This window comes from Periplaneta americana, chromosome 11, assembly GCF_040183065.1.
Source record: "Periplaneta americana isolate PAMFEO1 chromosome 11, P.americana_PAMFEO1_priV1, whole genome shotgun sequence".
NCBI lineage: Eukaryota > Metazoa > Arthropoda > Insecta > Blattodea > Blattidae > Periplaneta > Periplaneta americana.
Genome location: NC_091127.1, coordinates 146,302,767 through 146,330,198, shown reverse-complemented (window position 1 = coordinate 146,330,198; position 27,432 = coordinate 146,302,767). Strand labels below are relative to the sequence as shown.

General features: G+C 34.4%; 1 protein-coding gene across 2 annotated transcripts in view; it reads left to right on the top strand.

Moving 5' to 3' along the window:
* Positions 1-27,432, top strand: part of LOC138709427 (lysosomal-associated transmembrane protein 4A-like) — a 105,427-nt gene that overhangs the window by 49,057 nt on the left and 28,938 nt on the right. Inside the window, exons 1-2 of one of the 2 annotated variants that reach the window (XM_069840183.1) lie at positions 955-1,024; positions 26,228-26,334. In XM_069840183.1, coding sequence (XP_069696284.1) covers positions 1,018-1,024; positions 26,228-26,334 — 114 coding nt within the window. In that variant the 5' untranslated portion in view covers positions 955-1,017. Of the gene's footprint in view, positions 1-954; positions 1,025-26,227; positions 26,335-27,432 lie in introns of those variants that run through there. The other variant, XM_069840182.1, reaches the window with a different exon arrangement.

Sequence of the window (27,432 nt, the reverse complement as noted above, 5' to 3'; positions counted from 1 at the left end):
TAACACATTTCACTGACACTATAGAACACATTTCATTTACACTATAAATTATCACTGATCGGAACTATTCACTACACTGTAAAACCACAACTTCACTGACTCACCACGCTTTACTGATACAACAGTTCAAACAAGACATAATTACATACTTATAAACAGAACTACATTTAAGCTAAATATTTCTAGTCTAAGACCCTCTTACATGCTATTTTTAAATAATTTACAATTCAAACGAAGGGAGTAACTCGTCAGGCTAAATAAATACACGTGACCTTAAAAAATTAAATGTTAAATGTCACCTTAATTTTAATTTACACTTTGTACACAACTTTTTAAGTTATTCTTGAATATCCTTAAGGAAGGACAGCCCTCAAAGACCGCTGCAGGTAGGTCATTCCAATCATTTATAGTTCTATTTAAAAATGAGAATTTACCTACATCCGTTTTCTGTTTCCTACATTTGATTTTAAAATCATGATCGTTCCTACCATAGTACGTTGGCTTTTCTAACCGAGCCGTTATGTCTACCCATGCTTTCTGACCTAGATGTGCTCTATACAATGATGTAACACTTTAAGAAACATTCCCCCCGGAAAAAAACCTTCATTAAATGATCATATTCCGATATACTGTAACACGGTCTAGCTATAATGGGGGGAGGAGGTAAATGATGTCTCCCATAACCCTGTTATATAGGAATTCTATGGTTCTGCTTTGCCCCCCCCCCCACTAGGAAACGGTTCTCTCTCCGCCTATGGATAAAATGTAAAGGCACACATCCTTGAAGAACGTGGGCCACATGACTTAACGAAAGAGACCATGTGGTCAGCACTAGGTATGTGTCTATTTATCTTATGTGAGTGACTTCCGCAGATTGACGGTATTTTTTATCAAATATCGTAAATTCTAGCTTATCTAATCGTAGAATGCTTCACATTCAAACCTTGAAGCATTTATATCGGTGCGACGTACGGAACAACATACTACAGACATTCAGTGCCGCATTTCTATTCCAGGATGAGTAGTAAGTTCTAGGAATAATAACAAATACCTAAAGATAACAACTTTTTTCTAGTGAAGTTCTGCTACTGGATTTCTTCCTCATAACGAATATTTATTTAGTGTCCTCTTCTGTATTTATTAAAAAAAAATATACCTTTAGATATCTAAAAATTGTTGACTGTTTTCTCGTGTATTTCATGTCTAGCAATTTTTTCCGTGATTAGCGTACATTTCCCCGTCCTTTCGTTGGTAGTGGTGTGATACTTTGATTAGTATGTTTCATTCAGTTTGCTGTTTTGTCTGTTCACTCAGTTCTTCTGTTGAAGTGAAACATCTTTAGACAAGATACGAGTTTAATGACCGGTTTTTCCAAGTAGACTACTGTTAGAAAATTTAACGACTGTTAAACTCTAAACAGTTGTTAATTAATAAAATTGTATGTTTTCAACACCAGTTTGGTTTAAAGATTAACAGTTAGTTAAATATGGCCGAACAGCTGTTCGAACAGAAGTTGCGAAATTAATATTTTGTGTCTCTCTGTAGGGAATGTTTAGCATATGGTTGGTAATATAACATTTAAAAAATACTTTGGACTATTTAAATACATCAATGTTATTTCATTTCTTTCGCATTTCGTATCCATAATAACAATGAGGAAATATAACCTTACTTTGTAATTATTATTATTCAGCACGTAACCTACAACTTTCATTTGTCAACTGTTTGTTTATGGAGCGTGGCCTACTATAACAGGTTGTCATTTTATGCAAGTTTCATGACTCACTCTATAATATAGAATTTAAAGATTAATTTTAGCCAATCAAAAAATGTCTTACATGTGTAGAATCATTACCAACTGCTGTTGAGTAGTTAAAATAGTGCTAACAGACGTTATAGTTAAGTGTTGGTTATCTTAAGCAAAATTATGTTGAACAAATGGAAAATACATTAACAAAGCGTTAAAAATAAACAGATTGTTAATTTAACATTCGTTAAGCAGTATTAAACATTACTTGGACAAACTGGCCATAACTCTGTGAAACAGAATTCTGTGACGGGACGTTTTAAGAAGGCTTTGCGTGTGTTGCTAAGGGATTGTGTGCAATGCTATGTTATCGCGTAAGTAAATTTGTTGATATTTGAAGTTCACAATTTACACAAGTCTCTGCATAAATGAGTAGGAATGGGTGTGTCTGTGTGTTGTGTGACGTTATACAGTTGAAGCGATGATATCAATAACCATTCAAGTCCATTTATACAGGGACATCATTTTATTTTTACTTTAATTTTTATTGTACCAGAGTTTTTTAATGTACTTCACTCCCATCCCCTCTACTAGTGAACTTCCAACTGTTCTCTTCACAGAACCAAGCGTATACAGTCAAAGTCGCCTTAAGGTCGTAGTAAACACAAACAGTATTGAGTTAGTGAGTATAGTACGTTCCAGAAATATGTTCGCGTTTTCCAGTGACGAAAGAGCTTTCAATATTGAACCATATTTTCGTACAGGTACTGTCGTCCGTTTGCCTACGTCGCATCCCGATTTCCCTCACCCGCAACTGTTTAAAATAACTTACATAAAAGTAATTAACTGTCACGTGATTTCTCCCCTTTCTACGATCCTGCGACATAACCACTTGGACGGACAGTATATAGCATGTCTGAGTAAGGTTATCTGTGCGGGTCGGGCAGAAGTGAAGATTGAATTTACAGTACGTAAGATACTCTTTTATATAATAGGTATAGAATTATTTCAACATGAATTACTAGTACGAAGAACGAAACTGGTAATTGGAATTAGATGCAATAGTTGATAGTGCGATAATATGCACAAAAGGATTGAAGCGTGTATTTAAATGAACGGCCACCATTTTCAAAAATGTGTTCAAATATCCATATTATATGATAATTTTTCAATTTAACTTCATTATATATATTGTACGCTAATGTGCTGTAGACATTATAATATACACTGCGCAATGAATACGTTCTCATGGATAATTCAGTTCGTGAGTAAAAACACTTATTGTTAATAATGTACTGTATTTTGATTAAACAAAAACCTAATGAAAATTATCAAATTCAAAATTACGATATCTCCTAGTTTACGTAAAATGGATGAACTACTTTTCTTCCCTCTTATACTTAGTAAAGTGATTTGTTTGTATTTTACGCCAGAATCATTGAACTTCAATCGTGGAAGGATGTAGCAAACGGTGTTTCCGGTTCTGAACCATTAATGCAAAGGTATAGCCAGGTTAATATTAAAAATGTTAGTAAAAATAAAATGATGTCCCCGTACAAGTTTTGAGAGAAATGCAAAAAACTTTTTTTTATATCTTACCTAATTATTATTTTTTGCCCGTAATATTTCTGTTTTAGAGATCAAGACAAAGTAATATACCAATACTGATGGTTCTAAAACCAAGTCAGGTACTGGTGTTGGATTATTTGAAAATGGCACCAAGCTTTCTTTGAGCTTGAGCCAAAATGCCACGGTCTTTCAGGCTGAGATCTTTGCTATTTTAGTCAGTGTTAGGGAAAGTATTTGAAAAGTCTACAATCGTAGACAAATACTTATACTTTCAGATAGTCAAGCGGCGCTTATGACATTTGAAGCCCCATTGGTTAAATCAAAACTGGTATTGGAGTGCCGCGAGTCCCTCATGTTACTGGCTGAACATAATACATTTCAACTGAAATGGGTGCCAGGACATGTTTGGTGTTGCTCTCGGGCGTGGGTTCGATTCCCACTTGAGCTGGGTTTTTTTCTAAGCTTTTCCCCAATCGTAAGGCGAATGTGAGGTAATTTATGGCGAATTCTCAGCCTCATCTCGCCAAATAATATGTCGCTATCACCAGTCGACGCTAATTAATAACTTTGTAGTTGATACAGCGTTAAACAACCAACTAAAAAAACAGTAATTTTTCCTCGAAAACTTTACTATCTTGCTCTCTCTAGTTATCTCATTTTATCAGTTTCTGCCTGTGTTTTAATTGCTGTTAATGCCTTTATGTCATTTAAGTTTCGAGTATCATTATACAATCTGACATAATTTTATATACATTTTACATGGATTCCGCCAGATGTGTTCATACTTAAATTCAGACTTTTCCGTATTTAGTATTTGTAAATAGTTCTTTCACAGTTTTCTTTGGATTTGTGTTGCTACTCTGATTCATTCTCCATTTTATGAGTGACAACATTAACACCACAAATACATACAGTATGTCGTAAATAATGAACTTCCCGTTAGTATGGATTCTATCAATAGATTACAATATTGACGTATGGTTGAACGATTATATCTTCTAACTTCATATAGCTAACGTTTTTGTGTGAACTTCCATTTATGTAGCTGTAGTTATGTTAAAGTACATGTCGTATTATGTGATTCAGTAGTTATTACGTTTCCCATTACAGTTAAAGATCGCGGGTTCAAAACTGACCTAGATCGACGGACAAGTGGAAGGAAGGGAAAATAAACTTGGGAAATCCTTGTCACATACTTAGTTCGCGTACCATTATACCAATGAAAGTAGTAAATTTCTACTACTCCTGCCATCTACCGACACCTATTACAAACTTCTTGTTGAGAATCAGTCAGCTGTTCGTAGTCTAACCTACTTAGGTACTGTATATTAATATTTTTAAAAATATGATTTTCAAAATATACTATCCTGCAAAAAATACTGTACAATACACGTTTGTGAAGTACAAAATCTCGGAAATTGGAAAAACTCGCCTCTCGATCTTGTAAAAAGGACTTCCCAACCTTATATCGTAATATACAGTAGTGGCAAAAAAAAAAAAAAAAAAAAAAAAAAAAAAAAAAAAAAAAAAACCGGACCGACCCTTGTAGCTGATTTCAGAGCCTTGTTCACTCCAGAGCACGATAGACTGGTAACCAAGACTTTCGTGGTTCGAATCCTGCCTGGGAAGGAAACTTTTTTTTGTTCCTTGTTCAAATTTATTCCCAATACTTTTCGATTGCAGCGATATTTTACTACTTAATTAACTTATTATTCCCAGAACATGAATTTTACCAGAAATCGAAAAGTATTGGGATTAATTTGAATAAGGAACAAAAAAAAGTTTCCTTCCCAGGCAGGATTCGAACCACGAAAGTCTTAGTTTCAATTCTATCGTGCTCTGGAGTGAACAATGCTCTGAAATCAGCTACAAGGGTCGGTCCGTTTTTTTGCCACTACTGTACAATGCGGTATCCCTTTGTATAGTAATTCTCAGTTTGCATTATTGACTTAACAAGTAGGCTACAACAGCCATCTATATTATATTCGGTAACGTAACCAAGGCTAACTTCGACCGCTTTTTAAGGTTATGTTTGGATATCAATATGAAGGTGATGACTGAAGTTCACAATTAAATTAAAATAGATTCTGTAAAAATCTGCTAAACACTATTCCATGAGAAAATAACAGTCCTGATTGTCTTGACTCCTACCGAATATAAAAACAAGAAATGTGGCCGAAATTTCCCTGTAAATGGGGCAACTTCGGCAATCATGAAAATTATTTGAAAATACGAAATTACCCGCACTTGTCGTTACTTCGGCCACTTCAAAACGTTTAGAAATGTTTTCTAAAGGCCTAAATTGTTTCGGAATTGAAGTTGGGTTAGGAAATTAAAACATATGAACTAAATAATTCACTTTATTACAGTAGCAAGAATTACTTAAGTATTATTAACAGGGAAAGGATTTATATGTAAATACATATTTACTTATAAAGCTAATATAATTTATATTTTGCATTATCTTTATGTTTCACAATGTGTAGGGTTGAAAAATCCTACTTTTATTTTCCATATTTTTCCATATTTTAGAGTTTAGTACATATTTTCGTTAATTTCCATATATTTTCCATATTTCATATAAAACAGTCCATATTATATTAGGTTTAACAATAAAACAAAACAAAATTCCATTAACTTTTAAAAATACATTTCAACAATAGAGATTTAAACACATGTTCAGTAATCCCTTTAACATCAGAGTTATTTGAAAATTAGCAGTCCTATCAACAATGGGAAAGTAAGTTACAAAACTGTATTAATTTAATTTAAAATTTTTAACAGACTTCAGTTGTGCAGCTCAACAGTTAAATGCCAGTCAGAGTACACATAGGTTCAGTTTTGTAAATCATACTATAAAGACGGTAAATATGCCAAAAGTACGTCATTCAGTCAATTTAAAATCAAAACTAACAAGTTACATTTCAGAATTTAAAGAAGATGGTTTATCAACTGACAATAAAATATTATTTTGTAATTTGTGTCAGTGTGCAGTATCATCTACACAAAAGTTCCTGGTGCAACAACACATTACAACTAGTAAACATCAGGCCAACAAACAACTAAATTCCAAGCAGAGACAATTGTTTTTAACACAACCAACAACATCGAATGTAAGATCTGAGTTTAACATCGACCTGTGCCGTTCTCTCATCTCTGCTGATATTCCTCTCTACAAACTAAAGAATAAGGTCTTCAGGGAATTCCTTGAAAAATATACTCAACATACAATCCCGGATGAGTCAACACTTAGGAAGACGTATGCTCCATCCATCTACGATGAGACAATACAGAAGATAAGAGATGAAATTAAAGATAGTTCAATTTGGGTTTCCATTGATGAGACTCCCGACAAAGAAGGTAGACTTGTTGGTAATGTAGTTATCGGTTTGTTAAGTGAACAATATTCTGAACGAATTCTTTTACATTGTGATGTTCTAGAAAAGTGCAATAACAAAACTATAGTTAAACTGTTCAACGAAGCTATGGGTATCCTGTGGCCAAAGGGTATTATGTACGATAATGTGTTATTCTTTATTAGCGATGCTGCCCCTTATATGGTCAAAGCTGGACAAGCATTATCTGTTGTATATCCTAAATTGACTCATTTTACTTGTGTGGCGCATGCATTTCATCGTGTGGCAGAAGTGGTCAGAGACAATTTCCCTAAAGTAGATTTGTTGATTTCATCAGTGAAAAAAGTATTTCTCAAAGCTCCCAGTAGAGTTAACGTGTTGAAAGAAATGTACCCTGAAATTCCATTGCCACCAAAGCCAATTTTAACTAGATGGGGTACATGGCTAGAAGCAGTTGAATATTATGCCGAACATATAGACTCTATTAACAATGTTCTCCTTGCATTGGACTCTGAAGATGCAGTCTCAATTGATACTGCGAAAACAGTTACCTGTGACATAAGTGTGAAGAATGACTTAGCTCACATTCAGCATACATTTTCATGCATCATAAAAACGCTCAAAAGTCTCCAAAATAGGCACCTTTCACTATCTGAAAGTTTTGAAATTATAAATAGTACTGTGGAACAACTGAATCGTGGTAGAGGTAAAGTTGCAGATGCAGTAAGAGCTAAGGTGGACACTGTACTTTCAAAAAACCCTGGATATGAAGAACTACAAAAGGTTGTTGCTGTGATGAGTGGTGAATCAACAGTGAAGATTAACTTGGACTTATCCCCAGCAGACATTGTGAAATTGAATTATGTACCAGTTACTTCTTGTGACGTCGAACGCTCTTTTAGTCAGTATAAATCTATCCTCAGAGACAATAGAAGAAGATTCACTTTTCAGCACTTGAAAGAAATGTTTGTAACCTATTGTTATGGTAACAGACAATAAAAATTGTGTTTTGTTGAAACTACATTGGAAGATAAGGTACGTCCATTATATTTTTTGTTTAGTTTGATTAAAATGTACCAATATTTAACGTACATAGTCATTTTTTTATAATTTTAAGTCCATATTTAATTCCATATTTTGGTAAAAATCCATATTTAATTCCATATTTTGGTAAAAATAACTACATATATATTTACATATTTCATATATTTTTAGTCCATATAAATCCGTTCCCTGATTATTAACATTTGGCAGTCCACACCTGTGGAGTAACGGTCAGCGCGTCTGGCCGCGAAACCAGGTGGACCGGGTTCGAATCCCGGTCGGGGTAAGTTACCTGGTTAAGGTTTTTTCTGGGGGTTTCCCTCAACCCAATACGAGCAAATGCTGGGTCACTTTCGGTGCTGGACCCCGGATTTATTTCACCGGCATTATCACCTTCATTTCATTCAGACGCTAAATAACCTGAGATGTTGATACTTACTTACTGGCTTTTAAGGAACCCGGAGGTTCATTGCCGCCCTCACATATGTCCCTATCCTGAGCAAGACCAATCCAGTTGAGATGTTGATACAGCGTCGTAAAATAACCCAATAAAAACATTTGGCAACTTTGTTCTCCTGAGTAAGATTGTTTATCAGATCATACTGCATTATATAAATACAGTTAAACCTAAATTTCTATAGATTTACAAACAGAATTTAACTAACAATTTTGTCAAAAATTTTTCAGAAGATATTAGAACAGTCTGTGAGATTTCTGAAAGTGAATCTTCCACGTCTTATGGAAACTCTTGGCTACCGTTTCGAACAATTTGATTTCTTTGCACTTTGCATAAATCTTCGATGTTTGGAAACACAAAGAAGATATCCTTTACCAAATTGTTTCTCAAACATCTAATAAAAAAAGTTGTCCTCAGCTTCCAGAACTTCAACTGCATAGAATCTTTGAATTTCCTCGATCAAAAATTGCACTAGAACGGTATATACTCGCGTTGCCTTGTCATATTTTATGTTTTCCTTTCCTAATACTGTGAAGTGAAAGTGTAAATAATTGTGTACAATAATATTATTATAATTTATTATTTATTTTTATAACTGACACACCAAATCACTTCATGTGTTATTGACGAATACGCCTTTCATTGTTATAACAAACTTCTGATTGGTTATGTCGAGCTAAATTTCGACATGATGGTTTCAAATCGAACACAAATCACACACAAACGATAAGCGCAAAAATATGTCAGCTAGAGATGGGTAAAAAATAACACAACAGTTATTTTGGAACTGTTCCGGTCTCGGAACTGTTGCAAAAATGAACAGTAGGTCGGAACCTCCTGTTCCGAAATAACAGTGTTCCGACTCCGAGCTGCTCACTTGCCAACTGTTGCGGGCTCGCAGTACCGCGTGGCACAAGGTATGTTCCGACTCCCTCGGAACTGTTGCAAAAATGAACAGTAGGTCGGAACCTCCTGTTCCGAAATAACAGTGTTCCGACTCCGAGCTGCTCACTTGCCCAGCTGTTGCGGGCTCGCAGTACCGTGTTGCACAAGGTATGTTCCGACTCCGAGATAACAGTCGGAACGTCGGAGCTTGTTCCGATGAACCAACGACAGCTGCAGTTACACTGTACTTGAAACTCTCGCGTGGTTGGAGGGGGGCGCATGGACATTGAAATCCTTGCGGTGGCGCGAACTTTAATATCAACATTTGTAAGACTGGCCAATCATCTGTAATGTTATAGTAAGTATTCAATAATCTGTAATATTGATTCCCGCTTTATGGTTTATTTCACCATTAGTTGACTAATTCTGTTTTATAAACATTCTACAAAGTCATAAAGTACGCATACTATTATTAATTCATTGATCAGCTGATTCTATACAAAGGTTAAAGTCGTAAATGGTAATGAGTGGTTTAGTTACAATGTCTGTATGTCGTTTGTTGAGGTTAAGTCTGACAAGCACAAGTTTTTGTGCTATCTTCTCTGTTATCAAAGAACGACAAAAATGTTGTAGCATTATTTGTTGGAAACTACCCATATAAGTACTGATTTGGAGAGCGAGGTTTAATGCGAAGTTTAAATTACACTTTGGTGAAGATGCGATTCCAACAGTTTACTAACCCACTGCGGGGTTTCCAGGTTTCAGTACTGCCAATATATATCTTTTTTATTTATGAAATTGTAATATTTATTATTATTATTATTATTATTATTATTATTATTATTATTATTATTATTATTATAACTGTGCATTAAGAAAAGTAAAAATAAAAATTAATGATTTGTTTTTTTTTTATTATGTAATAGAGAGAACAGAAATTACATACCATATGTTTTAAATGTTATGTTATTTTCTTTTAGTTGGCTACCATGTCTTTATAACTTTATGTACGAAAACAAAGTGTTGTATTCTGTCCTTGTAGTCAACAGCTGTGTAATTACTAACATTAAGCTTTTGAGTTCTGTCCGCATGCACAGCAATTTTCCAAAATCGATTCGAATGTGCATTGCAGTGCCATCTATAGATAGGAATGTGTACTATGTCATGCCTATGAGTGCTCCAGTGTGAGCTGCATGGTGTTATTTGTCTATGGTGAAGAGGGAGGGTACTGTACCGTTCGTTTGAACGACTCAACGACTCCGACTCATCACCACTGGTGACTGTTATTTCGGAACTGTTATTTGGAACATAGTATTTTTTCGGAACCGGAACCGTCGGAACTGTTCCGGGAAAAGAACAACTTCGCCCATCACTAATGTCAGCCCATAAAGGAACTCTTTGTAGCAAGGTTGCCAATTTAGTCGCTTTCTGGCTAAATCTGGACATTCCGAGTATTGAGCTAGCCTCAAGAAAAAGTCATTACTGGTATTTTGGTCATTTTCGTTACTTCAGTTAGCATTTCTATAGTCACGCCGCTGTTATTTCCGGCGTGGCTCCACCTCTTTGCTTACGTCCTAGTAAGAGTAGGTTCTATAAAGAGTAGGTACATATAATCGTTCGCCATTTTAGTTCTTTCATTGTCAGTTGCGGTTAGCAGACGACGCTATTTTCCGCACCGTTAAACATTATCACGTCGTAGCACCTATGATAATCGCATTGTAAATTTTAGGTTTGATAGATAAATATCTAAGGAAAGCATAGAAAAAATTCGAAATCAAAATGTTTTTTGGGAAGGGAGAAAAAATTACTAACTTCGAAGTGTCATGTTCAAAATAGACATTGACACCTTCAAAAGTTATTCTATTTTTAACTTTAGATGGGAGTCAAAACAAGATAAATGTTTAGAAAGAATTACTTTAAAAGTGATTCCTATTCGAAATCTGTACCGTACTAATTTCCCAGTTACTGGGAGTAACATATGCGCGGACCTCAGTTTGCAGAGCAGCAACTTAGGTCTGTTAGAACTGTGGATTCTCATAGAAAGGCCGGTCCTTCGGCGGGGCAAGTGGGGCCGTCACCCCAGGCCCCGCGCTTGTGGGACTCGCTGCCGGAAAAAAATTCAATCTGTCGATGACGTTCTTGTTATAATGTTTAATGTGAGAAACTTAAGAATAAATAGCTAAATGAATGTTGAGATAGCTTTTGTATACCTTACGAAATCAATTGTTGACTATAATGTTTAATGTATGTGGATCAAATGTTGCACTGTTTGTTGAAGGTTCAATTATCAGAGTATCCAGCTGCATGGTTCTAAGTCGATTGTTACCCTTGATTCTATTATTATTATTATTATTATTATTATTATTATTATTATTATTATTGTTTTTTGGTATCTCCAATCGGCCAAATTTTGATCTCCATTACTGGTGATCGCCGTTGCACTACTTATTTGCATCAACGCTTAAGTATTGCTATTCAACGCGGAAATGCAATGAGCGTTTTGGGTACTCTTCCAGAGTCAAGCACTTTGGATGAACCTTTTCTCCTGTAAAATTTTTTATCTCTATGTAAATGTTTATATTTAGTGTTTATATATCTGTAATTGTAACGGTGAAAATATTGTTAATCCAATAATTTTTTATTTATTTATTTTTTCATAAGTGTATATTATTTTTGGGAGTGTTTTTGTAAGTAATTTTATGAGGTTGTTATTGATATGCTGATAAATTATTTGTAATGATATTTCAATCGACAAATCAAGTCTGATCAAAACAATGTATTTTTATAATGCGGGTATATTTATCTTTTTTCCAGAAACATATTGAGTAAAGAAGAACCGTGAATATGCGACTTCTTGTTTAATTCTCAAGTTGGTACTAGAAAGTTATGCCCCAGATACAGCTCCTGTTTGAAACTATTATAAAACACATACTAATTACGGGGGGGATCCAGGAAATAACGACCGTTTTGTTGTAATAATTAAAAAAAATATATTTATTTGAAAAAACAAAGTCTGTTACATAACTGAAGCTTCCATTTATTATTTTAAACAAATACACCTAAAAGAGCGCGGAATTAAAATTTTTTTACTGTTGTAAATTCTCGTCTGCTTGCTGCAAACGGCAAGGAAAGAACGAAAATGGCGGACGATTATACCCAGTACCTATAGAGCCTTAGGAAGTCCATGACGAAATCAACAGCGAATGACAAGACGCACATGTTTAAATATAGCCGACTTGCAACGTGATTGGCTGCCGGAAATAAGAGCGACGGGACTATAGCTATATTCATTTCTAATGGTTTTATTGCGATTTTCAGCATAACAGCTTTTGATAATCCAGATTTTTGTCATTTTATAAAATAATTATATTATGTATAAGTATAGCTGGACATAACTGTTTTAGTTGCTGATTCGACTATTCTAACGAGTTCGTTTCTCCTTGGGCGTATCTTCATTGCTGGTGAATCCTCAATGCTTGCTTAACATATTTAATCACTCCTGAATGGTATTTAATGTTTATGTTATCTTTCAACTATCAGTTCTTTCTGTGATTTTGAGTATAAGACTGTACTCTTAGCAATGCGTGTGTGTATGTGTTTATGTTATTCTTCAGCCAATCGACTTTATTGTGTTTTTGATTTTCAAGGAGTCTTGATCACAACTTATTGTGTTACAGATTTCTTTGCAAGATGAGGTGTCACTGCTGAGTAGTGAAAATTAAGTCTTTTTGTTAGGCGAGTTCAACATCACTAAAAAATAAGCTAGTGTCGACGGCAATTCGGAAGGCGGTAGTCTGCTAGCGTTTGCGTCGAGAGAGACAGATAGAGAGAGCAAGGCAGCATACAACATTGCCACATCGTACTTCACGTGCACGTGCGATACAAATAGTGCAGGAGAGAATTTAAATTATCAAAAGACAATAATGGCCTTAGCCGTTGATTACTGTAAGAATGACACCAAACAAACCCTCTTTCCTTCGCTAACACTATTCTTTGCACGGTTCTCAATCCTACACCACATGCTTCTGCAGTCATTTCTTGAACGTTGGCAACGTTGCAGCCAGCGTCAAGATGGTCGGCAGCGTTCTGCTCTCAACGTATTTAAAATAATTATACACCTTAAACAATATTTTCCGCACCTGCCTGTGCAGTACTTGTCTTTTTACAGTCTCTTCTTCCATTTATTTATCTTACACATACTTAGTAATTGTTAGTTTTACTTATTCAGTGTAATGTAACACTTACACGTGAACAAACGAACTCGGGAAATACTTGTTACAGACTGATTCCGATTGGTTCTACTGTACAAGCTTGTGACGTCACATGCCAGAAATGCTACGGCGCGTATAGCAGCCGACCGCCTTCCGAACTGCCGTCTAGTCTAGTTTATCTTTTTCCTTCTCTCTCTCAGATATTACAATTTTTTTAGAAACTGTTTGGAAAAACGAGTGTTGAAGTAATTCCGGTGATAATAGAGATGAAAATTATAGAATTTGTAAGGGAATTCTTGTTTAGATGGATTTAAAAAGTTCAGGATTTTATAGGGATATATTTCAAGAAAAGGAAATTGTTCGGAAATGTAGTAAATTACGTTTTAAATGAGAGGTGTGTGGTAATGGAAGTGCAATCGTGATTTCTATGGAAGGAAAGGCACGTAGGGACATAAAACACAATATACGATGTAATGTGAAGAACGTAAATCTTGTATTTATTCAATAACCACTGGAATACAATGAAGCACAACAAATAATGAAATAGACACAAAATTCCTATATTGTAACTTCGTTTCCATGTCGGCCATTACGCTGACATCACTACGCAAAAATCACCAGGCTTGTAAAATCCTTCACAGATACGTATATGCAAGACATAACAAAAGCCTAACCTAACCTAACCTAACCTAACCTGTCACATTTTCGGTCAATTTTTACTACTCTACTGCCACTTCCAACGGACTCTTAACGAATATTCACACGTTTATCACTGGGATTGTGGCGTTGGAAATCAATTTACAACACTTTTATCTCAGCCACGACACATTTCAATTTTTGTTGTACAATATAAATGCAATTATCACTACAATGACACAATAATTCTTGCAGAAACAACTTCGTAAACGTCGCAGTTTCACTTCACTTGCACTAGATGAGTCTTGAGTTCCAGGCTTTAGGCGTAGCAGGGATGCCAATATCGACAAACGAAATGAAACTGTGAGGAATGTTACAACAGGTGTGCTAAACGTTAGGACTGTTACAATAGATGTGTAGCACGTTAGGTTAGGTTAGATTAGGTTTTGTTAGGTGTGTAAGATAATATGAATGGTTACCACAGTTGGCGACACTGCAATCATTCTCCCACTCCACCTCAAATAACGTCACAACGACGGAATATGGCCGCCTTCTTCCTTCAAGTACGACGATTTTCCTATATAAGTAAGGAACCTATTTAGGTCGGGTAGCTCCTTCAGGGGAGCAGCGTAACCCGAAGTGAGACTAGTGGCCAACAGGCTTGGAGCTCACATATTTAGTTTTGTACAGCCCCCAACCCCTTGCAAGGACGCGTTTTGCGTACCTTTTAAATTTTCCTCCCAATTCTCCTTCGATTTTTCGATTTTTCGATAGGTCGGGTTGGATGGGACCACAGCTCTCCCAGTGATCACATCGAGTTTCTACTACTCCACACTACAAAACTAAGGTATTTTCAGTGTCTGTTTTTAATTTCCTATACTGGCAGTACAGTAATAAAAATTCACCTCGTATATTCAAGGCATAGCCTCAATGTACACTAGCGTGAAACTTTCGTAATGTCACCAAAGTTATGTTGGTATTACAGAGGAGATAGCTGAAGGTGTGGAAGCGAAGTGGGAGGGGAACTACCTCAGCGCTCGTTTAACCAAGTGTTTTGTGTGTGTTTACACTTATGTAGTGACCAGCTACATGTGACTCCACTTTCAGCCATTTTTTGGCAATCGGTTTTAGCTACTTTTCGTGATTAGGTCTTGGTGACACTGTTTGCAGCACTGTTCTTCAGGTTTTCTTCGTGTTATAGTTATGAAGCCGCTCTCATTCCAGCCCAGGCTCTATCAAAGAAAGCGAACGGCTTTGAGGTATAAAGAACCGACGACAATGTCAATGTCAAAGACAACGTGTTGCAGCTGTGGATTATAATTACATTTTATGACCGGAATAAGCGCTGTTGCCAATACGTCTTGATGCTAATCAGTGTATTCTTCTTCAGTTAGCACGTGTTTTGGCGGCATGTTTCTGTATAGTTATTATCTTTCTAGTTTTATTTGATAGTGTGTAGTTAATAGTTTTAGTAGTATTGCATAGTGTGCATTAAACAGGATTTAGATTTCTCGTTATCGTACAATATGTACAAGAAAAAGTTATATACAGCAATGGTTTCATGATATGTTGGATCCTAGTTGCATGTTGGTTGTAGCTGTAGTCAGGTTGGAACACATGTTCTGTAGCGGTGAATTTCTTAAATAAATAAATTAAGCCTATTAGTCCTACTATATAATACTGTATACTGAATTTATTAACATAGTGTTATATTTACTCTGTAATGTGCCAATTATAGCTACATTTTACATTTTTGGCTATTATATCTATACTTAACTCTTTTTAATTTATTTTTATTTGGTATTTTTCATTTATATCTATATCTGTGTCTTTTATTTAGGTAGTAGGGGAGACTGTTGTACCTTTAGCATAGTGTACCTTTGAACATTTTTTGTTTTTTAATTTTTGCTGCTACCTAGAGAACTCAAAATGAAGTAGATTGTAGAGAAAGCCCCTAAGCAGCTCTGGTCTTAGTTTCAGTTTGATTTATTGCAAAGTGTTAGTTCAGTGGACAAAAGAAGTTTTTTTAGTACCAAAAGTAAATATTTAGTTCATTGATGTATGTTTTCTAACACAAAACCAGATTGCATTTGTTACTATCTTTCAAGTACGGTGTGTTCCCTATCATCTGGTGAGTAATAACATATTTTAATTTCCATGATTTATTTGACTCTCTTAGTTTTCGGAGCCATATTTGTTTAAACGTGCACCCTCTTGTACCTTTGAACACAAAACATCTTGTACCATGGAACATGTTCCAAATTATACGATACTATCGGTTTTTGTTTTTCTTTTATTTTAAGGTCATGTCACGAAGTAAGTCTGGAATTAAAGAGGCCCCCAATTGATCCGGATGCCTCAAAGAAAGCTGTTGAAGCAGTTATTGCTTCTCCAGGAAATAAAATCTAAATCAGAGAAGCTTGCTCTGGTTTATGATTGCAAATACATTTTAAATATGATTGTCAGTTTTTACAGCTATATTCCCACCTATATTCCATGTGTTCCAACTTACAAGAGTGTATGTTCCAAGGTACATGATCCTGTTGTACCTTTGAACATATTACATATCCCTTCGTTTTATTTTTTCCATCCTTAATAGATCTGTAAAACAGGAAAATACTTACAGGAAGTTGTAAAGGAATCTTCAATAATTATTTCAAGCATTTTTTCATTTTAAAAATTTCATTTCCAAAAATTAAAAAAAATAAAATGTGAGAAGTGTTTAAAGGTACAACAGTCTCCCCTACCTATTTGTTGTTTTTTTTTTTTTTTTCATTTTTAATTTTTAATTTGTAATTACACTTGTATCACAGTCTACTATATACAGTCACGAAGCTTGAGTTTTGAGGGTGCTAGAAACAATAGACTGTGACGGTACTATTTTGCATTGCCTGTAATGAGGCGATATTAGCGATCCTAGTGGTGAGCAACTATCTAATGTTTGCATATTTACTACGTATTGATCTTCGCGACTGTATATACTAGACTGCTTGTACTGTATCTTGCATTTGTTTCTGTTTTATCTCTTTTTTCATGTTATATGCAATTCTATATTTTTTTTTAACAAATCTGTCCTGTCTATTGTAATTGAGGCTTTGCCCTGTTATAGACATACAGTAAATAGATAGATAGATAGATAGATAGATAGATAGATAGATAGATAGATAGATAGATAGATAGATAGATAGATAGATAGATAGATAGATAGATAGATAGATAGACAGACAGACAGACAGACAGACAGACAGACAGACAGATTATTATTATTATTATTATTATTATTATTATTATTATTATTATTATTATTGTTATTACATAATTATTTTATTGGTGTTGTGAAGATGAAAATAATTGTTATTGTATTATATTAATTATGTATTATTTTGTCTTGTATTGTAGTATTGTATTGTATTAATTATGTTATATTCACAGCATTGTAGTAATTTTGTATCATACTGATTGAATGGAAGAGAAGGCCGAATGGCCTTAACTCTGCCAGTTAAAATAAACCATTATTATTATTATTATTATTATTATTATTATTATTATTATTATTATTATTATTGGTGAATGTAGAGCATCCAACGCCCACTGAACGAATATTTCACTTTTATCACTGCCAATATTGCGCTATAATCGTATATGCAAGGTAGGCTATAACAAAAACCTAAACTAACCAAACCTAACCTGTCAAAGAAGGAACAAGTTGTACTAAATATGTGTAAAATTGGCCTATGTCTCTACAGTGGGCGGGACATAAGTAACATTGACCTTATTATTAAATAAATAAATAAATGCACATGGTATAAAGTACGGCAACAACGCGTCACAAAACAACTGCCTTCCCGCTTTTTTTAATTAGTAGGAAGGTGGTCAACAGTGAAAAGTGTTTCATTGTCGCTTACAAAGGAAAGCGCCTGGGCTAGAATGATCGCGGCTTCCACGATAAAACCTGAAGTCGTCGTTATAATTGTCGTTGGAAGTTTCGACAGCGAACAGAACTCACATCATAATTTTCTCGACACTAGACCGTCTTTGTGCCTCGTATTAACGGACTTCCTCTTTGGATACAAGGTAAAGTGCATTTTTAAGTTTTCATAGTTAGTAACGTGGGACAGGGAGAGTGTATCACACCCAAGAAAAAAATTAGGGTTCGGGGGCACTAATAAAAGATGAAAAGTCTTCGAGAAAATAGTAATATGCGTTACAAGAGCGGTATGTTGAAGTTTTCATGTTCGAGGAAAAGTTTGAAAAAGCGAAACCTAGTTGAGCTTTTTCAATTTCCGAGAATTGAAAGAAAACATACCGCTCATGTATCGTACATTATTTTGTGCGAAGATCGTTTATTACATACCTGAAAGAGGAATTTCTAATTAGTTGCAATGAAATCTCCATCTTGGTTTCTGTTCAATGACGGCAATTTTGGAAAACAAAAATATCTATCTTCAACATTGTTGCTTTAAAATGTTTTCTGTGTTTACTATACTCCAGCAGGCCGTGATATACGTCTGTCTTCCCCCCCCCCCCCGTCTATAAATGCGAACTTACAACAAACGGTAAGGTTATGTAATGATTTATTTTTCATTTTAATATTTTAACATTATTTATATAACATATTGCAGTAATAACATCGGCAAGTTTAATTTTTCCGGTCTTGTTGATTTTTTTACGGCTTCCTTAATGTTACTTGCATCACGAATGCAGTAACTTTAGTGGAGTTGTACAGTTTACTTAATTTTTGCAAATATTTAAAAACAATAATTAACAGTGCAATTTAGGTGAAATTGCGGTGGTAAGTTTCCAATTTATAATTATTACTATATTGAACGTCTCTAAAAATAATATGTTAAAAGCCTAAAGCAGTAAAATCAATATGTCACTTAAGCGGTAAGAAGAGGGAAATTGTTATGTGTGTTAGGTTGGGAATACTGAATGTGGAATTTTACACTTTCCGCGGATTGGTTTTGTGCAGAAACCAAGCAAATACGCACGATCTCGCACAAAAGTTGTTTTCATAGAGGTGGTTATTATCGCCTCGCTGTCATGGTTAACATTCGGCAGGTCTTTGAGCGGCCTCGCGCATAACATTCGGCATGTCTTTGAAATTTAATTGCATTATTGTTTTCAATTTCTTCTGTCGCCACTCCAATCACTCGCCTCAATTTCAATATTGCAAGCAATAAGCTGCTTCCATTATAAAATGACACCTACTTGTCTAATCCACGTGGACTAAAACCGAGGTTGCAATGTCTTGTGCTGAGGACGAACATTAAGGTATGTGATTAAAAATTATTATTAAAGAGTTATTATTAAGAGTTAAGAATGTCAACGTAGGTCTACTCGTATATGAAATAATAATAATAATAATAATAATAATAATAATAATAATAATAATAATAATAATAATAATAATAATAATAGCCATTTAACAATATAACAAACTAAAGTTGCGACGCTGTTATTCCCGGCGTGACTCCTGCTCTTTGCTTACGTCTTAGGAAGTGAAAGCTCTATAAAGTCTAGGTAGGTAGTATCGTTCGCCATTTTTGTGCTTTCGTTGCCGAGCTACCATACGAGGAATCTATTTGCCACACCGTTAAACATTATCATGTCGTAGCTCCTATGATAATAAATCAAACGCACTGTAATTCAGCAAATAATTGAGCGGCAAATAACGTCTTCGTGTGCTTTCTGCGAACGCCAACGAAAGAGCCAAAATGGCGGGCGATTATATTAAGTGGTTATCGAGTCTTAAGAAATGAATAACGTCTTCCTCAGCGAATCACAAGACGCACACGTTTAAATGTAGCCGACCTGCAACGCGATTGGCTGCCGGAAATTAGACCGACGGGACTATAGTGCTTATTCTTATCGAGGAAGTAGACGTGACAACGTGACGCTTAGAGTGAAACCTACAGAGCAACAATCGGTCGGCAAAATTATGTTTTAAAAGCACACCGCCCGTTATTGTATGATGCCGACATGTTAACCATGAGAGCGCGACGATAATAAATGAATATATCATTTTCTCGAGTGAATGATGCCAATACAAAAGCGAAGTGGATGGCGTGTAATGTTGTGTGGATAACAAAAAAAGTAACTTAAAATAACATGACGAAAGTCAGAAACACGCGAAGAACCTAACATTTATCGAAATTATAGCACAAATCTCTCCACTAGGGCTACTTAATAAATTAATCATAATATACACATTGCTTAAAATAGAATATTTATAAGAAAATACATCGTAAATTGTACTGCTTCTATCTTTAACGTAACCTACCTGTTATAAAATTAATTCATGAAATAAATGAGCCGTTCAGAGCAGAAGTGGTGTAAGTCAAGAATGGGTAATGAGGGTTAAAGTAAACATTCTGTAAAATACAGCGTAAAGTAGCAATTAATATTCACTTTATTTAAACTATTAGTAGTCAGTGGACGGCAAGAACGACATATTAATTGCTACTTTAGGCTGTATTTTACAGAATTTTTACTTTAAACCTCATTATTCAATTTTGACTTACACCACTTTTGCTCTGAACGGCTCAAATGTTAACGTTCGCTAATTACCGGTATTTTATCTCCATCTAAACAGTAATGCATAGAATTATACTGGGTGGCAAACGAATAAGTAGCCCATCTCTCGTTTGAATGAATCAGATATTTGACGGCTGAAAATGACAGTATCGTATCGTATTGTGTAAATAGCTGCAACAATGGTCAATCTTATGCAATAATCGATAGTTGACAGCCTTCTTATCAGCTGTTTATTTCATTAGAAACTCTAATCACGCGTTTCTGTTCGCATTCTGCAAGATGACTTACTCGATAGAAGAAAGAGTGTAAATTGGGGAAGCATTATGTGAGGACGGGTTTGTTTAGGGAAATCCGCGAAATTTTCAGGAACAAGTTTCCGGGTAGAAGCCAACCAGCAAAGAGAGCTTTACAGTCTTTCATTAATAAGTAGCGCGCTAAAACAAAGAGCCCCTTCAGTTCGCACGCCAGAAGTTACTGACTACATTCGCAGAAGAATTATTCAGAATTCGAAGAAGTCAACATTGGGCGACTAAGAACACTAACATTTTGCATCAGCAACTAAGAAATCTGTATATTTAACCTTTACTAACCCGGACTACTTTTTCGTGCGTCATTCTGTATTTTAACTGTACCGTAGAAATGGGTAAAGTCAATCAGTGGATGTATAATCGATCATTTGCGATTTTTATTGAAAATTATATATTTTCTCAGTTACTTGCTAAAATTTCGTTATGCTGACTTAATTGCCTGACATTGTAAATGTAAGCGAGAGGGACAACAAAAAGCCTGTGAATGCCGACAATGGGAACACAGTGTAATTACCGTTGAAGTGAAAATTGTTATTTTCAACTTTTTCTTTTAAATGAAAACAAAGTCTTACAAACTCTAAATTATCGTTAGCAGTGAAAGGAGACAGGAAGTATACGTAAGTACTTTTCGTTGAAATTGTATCCTGAAATAATAGTTTTGCAATTCGTAAATGTTAGTATAGAAACATTATTTTAAGAAAACTTGTACCTATGTAGGGTTAAGGGTATATGTACGTGAACGACCACAAATATTATCAGAAAATGCAGGCTCTAAATTTCTCAAAATTTATAAGGAAATGAACTCACAATTGGACAAAAATTACAAGGTACCGCAACAAGACTTATCAGAACTTAAATATATGATAAAAGTATAAAAAAGGTGGCTAGGTAGACTACAATAATGCCCATTTATGTGAAAATAGAAAAATTAGGTCACATAACATTATGTAAATTTTAATATATTTTTATATAGGACAAATATAAAATTAATTGTATTAAAATAAACAACTCTACATGTCTGAGAGTAGCCTACTTTTCAGAAATAAGTGTTTATTACCTGCAGGAAAAATATTAAAAATGTCAGAGAGACCATAACAATGTTACGGTTACCAAATGATGTAACTGCAGATTTTGTTTGTTTGTTTTTTTTTTTTCATACTTTGATAAAACTGGTTTGAAAAATATTATTAGTAACCTTTTGTATAGTTTTATCAGATATTTAAGTTATAATAAGTCTTGTTGTGGTACCTTGTAATTTTTGTCCAATTGTGAGTTCATTTTTTTATAAAATTTTGGAAATTAGAGCCTGAATTTTCTGATATTATTAAATAATTTTGTGGTTGTTCACGTACATATACCCTTAAGTCGATCATGCCATCGACCTACTCGAAGCAGATAGGACCAGCAGGAAGAATAAATTGTTCACTGAAATACCTCTGACTAAAACTTATAAATAGGAAAGTGTCATAGTATAGTTTATATTGATGGGATAGTGGAGAAAGAGGAAGACGAAATTATGGTGAATTTCTTGCGTAAGAGAAGCACTGCCAAAGGAACATATTTTGTACACCCATCTGTACCTGACTATGGGAACTTCTAAAATGACATGAGGAGGGGAAGATTTCAAATAACATCTGATATAAACCTAAGCTACATATGTTGAATTGCATTTTAAATAAGTGTGGTATTTCAATGTAAATTTTGAATTCTTAAATCTTTGTTTGTTGATTTGTGAAATATTAAATGTGTTCTTATGTTTTATAAGTTGGCAATCATAGTCAAGTTTGTACAGTGGAGACCTATAGGCCTAATTGTATCGAATAGTATGATCACAGTAACAAAAGATACACTATATAATGCTATAGGCATATATTGTAGACTAGCCGTACCCGTGCGCTCCGCTGCACCCGTTAGAAATAAATATAAAGTAATTACATAATTAAAATAGGACATTTGATCCAGGGAACATTCGTGTTTGATAGAAGGATAAATCGTTTAATATGTTACTTAATTTAAATTGGATCCAAATAATTAAAATGCGATCATTTTGGTCCAGAGACACTCATTTGGTGCAATGACAATTTCTTTAACATGTTTATTAATTTTTATTACATGCAACCATAGTTTAATGAAGATTGATATCATTTAGATTTAATGTGTAGGCCTATATTTTATTTTACTTGTTATAGGTTTCCATTGAATTATGCTAATAACTTAATTTTAACCATTGTTTTCTACATATTCAGTAAATGGCGCTTGGCCCACTATGGTTCTGAACCCTTCAAATAAATTATATTATATAATATTACATATTATATTATATTATATTATATTATATTATATTATATTATATTATATTATATTATATCATATTATATTATATTATATCATATTATATCAGAAGTTACTGTAATAACAGTATTGCATTATGTCCATCTAGAGAAACCACACTTTCCAATGGTGAAATAATAATTAATTATACAAATCGGTTAATTTAGCTTCCGATATTACTTCATACAAACACAGAAACATTCTCTGTAGGCTATCTTTCATAGTTTTCGATTGTTGCTCTCCAAGGCCCCTTATAGACGAAGTCATTTGTTTTTAAATTCATTACACGGCCTTAGATGGCAGTTATTTTAATTTTAAAACTCATTTATCTCATTAAATATCAGCCTATCAAACTTTTTGAAGGAATAAAACTTATCGCAAATTATTTTTAAAGAAACTTTTGTTATGTAACATTTTTCACAAAAATCAATAATAAGCGAGATATTTCGATTTATTTAATTCAGGCCCCCTTATAACCCCCCTTTTAAATAAAATATTTTGAATGCCATATAGTCTAAAATCTAAGTTATAACGAACTTAATTTATATTCCAATTTTCATCGAAATCCGTTCAGCCATTATCGCGTGAAAAGATAACAAACATACAGACAGACATACAAACAAAAATTTCAAAAAAGCGATTTTCGGTTTCAGGGTGGTTAATTATATATGTTAGGACCAATTATTTTTGGAAAATCGAAAATTACCAGAAAAATTTCGGCTACAGATTTATTATTAGTATAGATTATTATTGTTTTTACACCCCTTATAACAAATAGTCTATATGTAATAGACTTAATTTGTTTTTTAAAAACATAAACAGTGATCGACTTTACTCCGCAATATTTTAAAATCGATCTTAAACTAAAAATTCAATGGTGATTGAGTTTACCCTATTTAAGCAGGTAACTTCGATCACAAGTCAAATAAAAAAAATCAGTTTTTTTTTATAGATTGTAATTCAGTTCTAACGTGCCTTCATAAGTGAAGGATATGACGACAAAATGCTATTTTCTGAGGAACTTCGCTCCATTGCATAACCTCAATATCATAAAAAAATTGCAAAATTTTGATCGACTTTACTCTCTTCTACGGTACATAATTAAGCTGTGTCCGTTTCACTGCTTTTCAGATGTTCACACGAAAAAAGAAAAATATGTTACAGTAGTGATTATAATTTAGAAGGTCAGAAGCAAAGTGGTACAAGTGACATTTCTAAAATCATGAGTTAAGTGCATACAGGGTAAGTTAAATCATCTAAAATTTTAGTGGCAAAGGGATATATTTTTTAACCACATCACAATCTAAAATTAAATTAAAAACTCCACAGAATTTACGAAAGCTTAAATACTTTTAACCACATTTTCTCAAAAAACAACTTATGTGCACGTATACCTCATTGCTTCTGACCCCCTCAATTTAGACCATGCGCAGCTCATAATTTCAGCATATTCTTGTTTCTAAATTGAGTTTCACACATTCAATCAGTGTTGTTAAATGTTTGAAAAATATAATATAATTTCAAGCTCTGTATGATATATTATTATAATGAAAGATCGTAATACGAAAATTTTGTAACTTTGATTTATCCGTTTTTTTTAATCCGAATGTGAGAACTGTCATGAAATAAACGTAGTAAGCCCGCTTTACCATTGAAAGATCCGCATAGCAGGATTCTGTGTTACAAAATTTCATAATTTCCAAGCGAGTGTAAACACGTGTCCAACTATGACATTGCATTCACGCTTAGAAGATTTAGTTACGTGTAAAAATGTCTTTTGATGTAAGAAAATTCGTATTAACGCTATATGTTCACTACAATTCAACCTACAGTACCGTCGCTCTTATTTTCAGCAGCCAACCACGTTGCAGGTCGGCTACATTTAAACGTGTACGTTTTTTCATTCGCTGCTGATGACGTTATGCACTTCCTAAGGCTCTATAAATACTTAATATAATCGCCCGCCATTTTGACTCTTTCGTTGGCGTTCGCAGAAAGCACACGAAGACGTTATTTGCCGCTCAATTATTTGCTGAATTACAGTGTGTTTGATTTATTATCATAGGAGCTACGACATGATAATGTTTAACGGTGTGGAAAATAGATTCCTCGTTTGGTAGCTCGGCAACGAAAGAACAAAAATGGCGAACGGTGCTACCTAGCTAGACTTTATAAATCCTTCACTTCCTAAGGCGTAAGCAAAGAGGAGGAGTCACGCCGGAAATAACAGCGACGCGACTATAAAAAATTTATTTTTTTATGTCATTGTCATATACAATTATTAAAGAAAATAAATTTCATACTTAATGTAATGGTTGTAATGCTCAGATACTTTTGCCCATCTACATAAAATTCTCTTTTTTAATAAAATTAAACAGTCACATTCTTCAGAATGTATTCGTAACAAGGATCTTGCGTTTTCGCCTGTTTGCTTCCAGGTGAATTTGTCGTCAGGTTGGTGATTGCTCACTTACCTATTCTCATTGTCAATTTGCCATTACCTAGAGTTCTGCGTCTGGTTACTTTGAATTCATGTTAGATGCACATCAATCATACTAGTATTAGTATATCTGAATTAGTGTATTCTGAAATTGGTACAATTAAGATTGATTTTTACATGTAAATTAGTATTAAGCTCTATGTATCATGCTGTATATATAGCTTGTGTCGCCGAAAATGTTCTCACCTTCAGCGTATAAATTAAAACATTTGTAATTCTGTATCCTAGCATATTTAGCACTAGATGTATTCTTATATTATGTATTGTCAATTTTCTGTATACTGACGATGCCTTGAATGCTTGTCATTCCTACGGCTTAATAAAAAAATTAAAATCAATCCAATCAATCGATCGACCGACTGACCAATCAATCAATCAATCAATCAATCAATCAATCAATCAATCAATCAATCAATTAAAATTATAGAGATATTAAAAATTTGAGCTTTTATTTGAGTATTTTGCAGCAGCTGGGAAACGAAAGTCTAGTAGCCTAACTGATTAGATGAAAAATGAAAATAAAGTACTCGTATTTCGGAGACTTTTCACATTTAACAGTGTTTTGCAGAGTCACAGTCTTTCATTACTACTAATGTTTGACAGTGTAATCAGGAGTACCGTCAACCTTGTTGTTCTTGTGTTACAGTTCTCGCGGTCATGGAGAAGCACTTGACATGGATCCCAAAGCCAGAACGCTGTTGCTGCATGTGCAACGTACGGGGCGGCAGCATCATCATCGGCTGGCTTGGCGAGGTTTGTGTTGCCTTCCAAGCAATTTCTTCGTTTAAAACTGACTGGCTCTACGGTGCCAGGAAATATTTTTATTGCCAAATTATGTTAAATAAATGAAATGATATAGGCCTATAGCATACATGGGCATCGTGCCTCACTTGAGAATTAGTGCCTCACTGACCTTCACAGAGCTTATCGCTCTGAGTGACATCATCTTCACAGTCCCCGTTCCTCCCTCACGTAGCTCCTAGGCGTGGGCAGGTTCTATATCAGTTTCATAAGCAATATCAGTGGTGGCATAATGGCATTATCAAAGCAGCGTGTACGCGTTAGAAAACGATTATTTCATGAGAAATGAGAGGAAGAGTTTTTTTGCTGTTTAGAAGGGGAGAACATACGATGTATGTTATGCTCGAAAATTCTATTAGGCATTAATAAATTTAATATACAATGACATTACTCCTTATGTCATAAAGAACATGCTGAATTAGAAGGTAAGACAAATTAAATGTTATTTTTCGTACTATTCCGAAGAAAATTTATGATCTTAACATTTGCATAGTATACTAAATACGACATTATACCTTAAACACGCTGCATTAAAAGCTACGAGGAATTAAATGTTGTCTGTACGTATTATTTCCAAAATAAATTTATAAAAAAAAATATCAAATGTGCGAAGAAAACGAAATATGATTTTCTGAAATTATTTTAGGTCGAGAATGTGCATATCTATTAAGTAATCTTGAGAAACGCCAGAATATGCAAGAAAATAAACGTAGACAACGTGGTGAAATATTATTGGCTAGTTACGCAATTTCTCGCCTGTGATTAAAATCAATTCAATGATGGAGAAATAGTAAAGAGGTTTATGATTAAAGCTGCCGAATTAATTTACCAAATTGAATAAAAGTTTTCGAGTCTCTCACGTTAACCAAGCGCTTTCCTAATAATTCGCCACTGACCGCCTTAGCGATTACGATAAGGTGACGCAGGTCACAGCAGTTTATATTTCCCATCCTACTCTGCAGTCTCCTCTCCTAGTAAACAAACTATTTCAAATCGAGTGCCTCACGTAACCGAAAATTGTGCCCATGTATGGCCTAAAGGCTACATATT